The 3,558-nt window shown below is 41.4% G+C and overlaps 1 protein-coding gene across 3 annotated transcripts in view; it reads left to right on the forward strand.

Annotated features, from left to right (window-relative positions):
- The window catches only part of KLRG1 (killer cell lectin like receptor G1), a 46,355-nt gene extending 43,376 nt beyond the window's left edge, over positions 1-2,979 (forward strand). For all 3 annotated transcript variants that reach the window (XM_045290514.1, XM_045290515.1, XM_004717437.2), the window contains 2 exons: positions 175-275; positions 2,309-2,979. In XM_045290514.1, the coding sequence (XP_045146449.1) occupies positions 175-275; positions 2,309-2,420 (213 nt within the window). In that variant the 3' untranslated portion in view covers positions 2,421-2,979. The remainder of the gene's footprint in view (positions 1-174; positions 276-2,308) is intronic.
- The last annotated feature ends 579 nt before the right edge of the window (positions 2,980-3,558 follow it).

The following is a 3,558-nucleotide window of genomic DNA, read 5'->3' on the forward strand; positions in this document are numbered from 1 at the left end:
AAACAGCTCCACTCAGCAGTCAACATATCTGTAGAATTAGAAATGAAGAGCTATGAGTTATTTCGAGTAGGTGATGATGAGAGAGGGTGTGAAGAAGAATGAGTTGACCACAACACTAGGCCTCTTAATCGTTTTTCTCACCTTTTTTTTCATAATGTTCAAACTTTTCCTTAGAGCCTCTTCAAAACTTTCCTCAGTAACGATTTTCACTGGGTTGGTCTGAGGAGAAAATCTGACTGGAGGTGGGAAGATGGATCAGTCCTAAACTTTTCCAGGTAAGAGCCCTCAAAAGAGCGTCTGAGGGCAACGAATGTACAGATGTGCTTTACAGAATTGATGTGGGTATGGATTGCGATAAGAGTTTTATGAGCCTCTAATAAAACGGGTTTTTAAAAAAGCGTCAGAAAAAGAGGGGCTGGGAGGGGGTGGGGAAGGGAGAGAAGGAAAAGGCTGGAGAAAAGAAAGTCTTATGTTTGGGAAAAATGGATCAAGGATAACAGGTGGACAAGAGAGGAAAAGGCGGGAAGAATCAGGCACAGGGAGCAAGGAAAGGAATGGATGGGGGTGGTGGGTAGGTGGGGGTGAGGGTGGTGGTGGCTGGAGGTAACATCTTAGAGTCTGATGAGTCAATTTTCTCCAAGGCATATGGTTTTTGTGGATTGTTTTCCTTTTCTTCCGTTTCCATGTAAACTTGCACATGAGCAGTGCATGGTCTTTTCTGCAGTAGGCCCCTGTCCTTGTTTTGATGGATGTTACTGATTTTTTTCCATTGATGACGTTCACAGATGTAGTCGATTTGATTCCTGCGAATTCCCTCCAAGGAGGTCCACATGTATAGTGACTGTTTATGTTGCTGGAAAAAAGGGTTTTGCAATGACTAGGTAATCGGTCCTGGGAAATTTTCTCCTGCCATCTCCAGGGTTGTTTCTTTCACCAAGGCCATAGTTTCCAACTGATGATCCTCCTTTGGTCCAGCTTCCACATTCCAATGGCCAGTTTTTTTTTGTAAGTTGAATATATCCTTTTTTCCCCCTCTTTTTTAACATTTTATTAGGGGCTCATACAACTGTTATCCCAATCCATACACACATCAATTGTGTAAAGCGCATTTGTACATCGTTTCTCAAAACATTTTCTCTCCATTTAAACCCCCGACACTAGGTCCTCATTCTTCCCCTCCCTCCCCGCCCCCCTCCCCCTCATGAGCCCTTGATAGTTTATAAATTGGTATTTTGTCACATCTTGCCCTGTCCGACTTCTCCCTTCACCCACTTTTCGGTTGTCTGTCCCCCAGGGAGGAGGTCACACATAGTTCCATGTAATCGGTTCCCTCTCTCCTACCCACCCTCCCCCCACCCTCCCTGTTTTGCCACTCACACCACTGGTCCTATAGGGCTCATCCGTCCTGGATTCCCCAATGGCCAGTTATTATCAATGCAGATTGGTTGCATGTTTGAGTAACTTCAGACTGCACAAATTGGTAAAAAAATGTTAAGTTTCTTCATCTTTGGCATAAATGGTTAGTTTGTAACTTTTAATGATAGCTATATTTACTGTTTTTCCCTAGAGACATATGAAGGTTAGCTTTGTACTTCAGCATAGATCTTGAATGCTCCTTTTTTTTTTTAAATGGTTTTTTAAAATAGGAATGTGAAGCCCTTCCTTTTAATTTGTCATTCCAGGATTGTAAACATGATGACTTTCCCATTCAAAATGATCGATGACCGTCCATGTCAGTGCACCGATGCTTACGATATTACTCTTTTTGCATGCCATTTAATTTTTGATGACTTATTTCCTAGATTCATACTTTGTACAAGCCACATTCCAATTATTGGGTGTTTTTTGCAGCTGTTCCTTCTCATTTTAAGTCATGTCCCCTGAGCAACTGTAGATCCCCAAAGCTTTCTTCCATCTACAGAATTAAATTAGAGAAGGCAGCTCTTCCTTATTCTTTCAACCTGAAGGGTTCATCTTCTGGCACTGTATCAGGACATGTTCAGTTACTATTCATAAGGTGTCAGTGACTAAATATTCAGAAATGGACGGCCTCTTCCTTCTTCCTAGTCTATCTTTGTCCGGAAACTCTGCTGAAACCTGTCCACCACAGGCTACCCTGATGGTATTTGAATACCATGGCATAATGTCCAGTATGATAGCAATGTGTAGCCTACCACATTATGACAAACTGGCAGAAGAGCAGTGGTAGCCCTGAATAAGGAGTTACAATTTGCTCAATAATTTTTCCCTTCATGCCTCTCATCATCTTGACTCTGCAGGTTACTTTACTTTTTCTGATTTCTTACAGCGTTGTTTCCAACAGCTTGGTACAGATGTGTGGGGCTATGAACAAAGATGGTCTCCAAGCCTCGAGCTGTGAAGCTCTTTTACAATGGATCTGTAAGAAGACGAGATTTTAATGGATGCTTACTCTAGTCTGACCCTCAGGACTGTATTCTAGCTTGTTTTAAAATGGGGGAGCTGACCATTGGTGATTGGGATAACCATGAATTTATACGTAATGAATGCTGACTGTCTAGTAGATGGTATGAAAAGTAAGATTAATTTAGCCTCTTAGGAATGGATGCTTTCCTGCTGACTCTCTTTGAGACTATATTGTATTATTGTAGTGCTAGGGATTGAACTGTGTCCTCCCTAACTTAAATGTAGATCGCAAAACCTAAATGTATGTTGTAATGCTTGTGGTTAAATCCCATTTGGGAATGGAGTGTCTTTGTTACATTAATGAGGCAAGATAACTGAGCCCATCTCTTATCAAATATATAAATAAGACATCAGGATAAACAGGTAAACCGAGATGGAGGAAAGAGAGATGGCAAAGCACACGAAGATGTGAAGTCAAAAGACCTGCCTACAGAGATGGCAGAGACGAGAAAGACTTCCCCAAGAGGGGTCCCCTGAATTCAAACTTCCTGTTTCCTACACTGAGAGCAAATAAATTTCTGCTTGTTAAAACCACTCACTAGTGAATTTTCTGTTATAGCAGCGTTAGAGACTAGAACAAGCTGCGGTTTCATGATGAAAGCAAATTTGTGAAATAGGTGGAGCTTGTTCTTAGCATGTTTCTCTAGTGAGAATGCTGCCTCTTTTATTCTTGCCCCCAGTCTCTGTCACAATGTACCCTTTCTGTATCATAATCTCAGATAATCTGATGACACCTGTGCGAGTGTACTATTGCTAGAGTTCAAGAATAGTTTTGATGTGTGCTACAGGATTAACACGTTACTTCTCCCAGAGAAGAAATGTTTTATTCTTTACAGTGGCCTTTGCAGAGAGAGAGAGTAATGTTCTTGGTGAAAAGATACAGTGGGGAATGTGGATGAAAACAAGAGGTGCTTTGTAGTTCTCATTTCCTCCCACTTTCATAAAAACCTGGCTTTGAGGGAAGTCAGTTTTTCTGAGTGTGCATATATATGGTGTGTAAGCCACGTAACGCTTGTCATTGAGTCAATTCTGACTCACAGTGACTCGATTGGACATGATAAAGTTGCCCCTGTAGGTTTCTGAAATTGTAACTCTTTATGGGAGTAAAAAGCT

The sequence above is a fragment of the Echinops telfairi genome, unplaced genomic scaffold, assembly GCF_000313985.2.
Source record: "Echinops telfairi isolate 266 unplaced genomic scaffold, ASM31398v2 ScPeMD7_40;HRSCAF=151, whole genome shotgun sequence".
Lineage (NCBI taxonomy): Eukaryota > Metazoa > Chordata > Mammalia > Afrosoricida > Tenrecidae > Echinops > Echinops telfairi.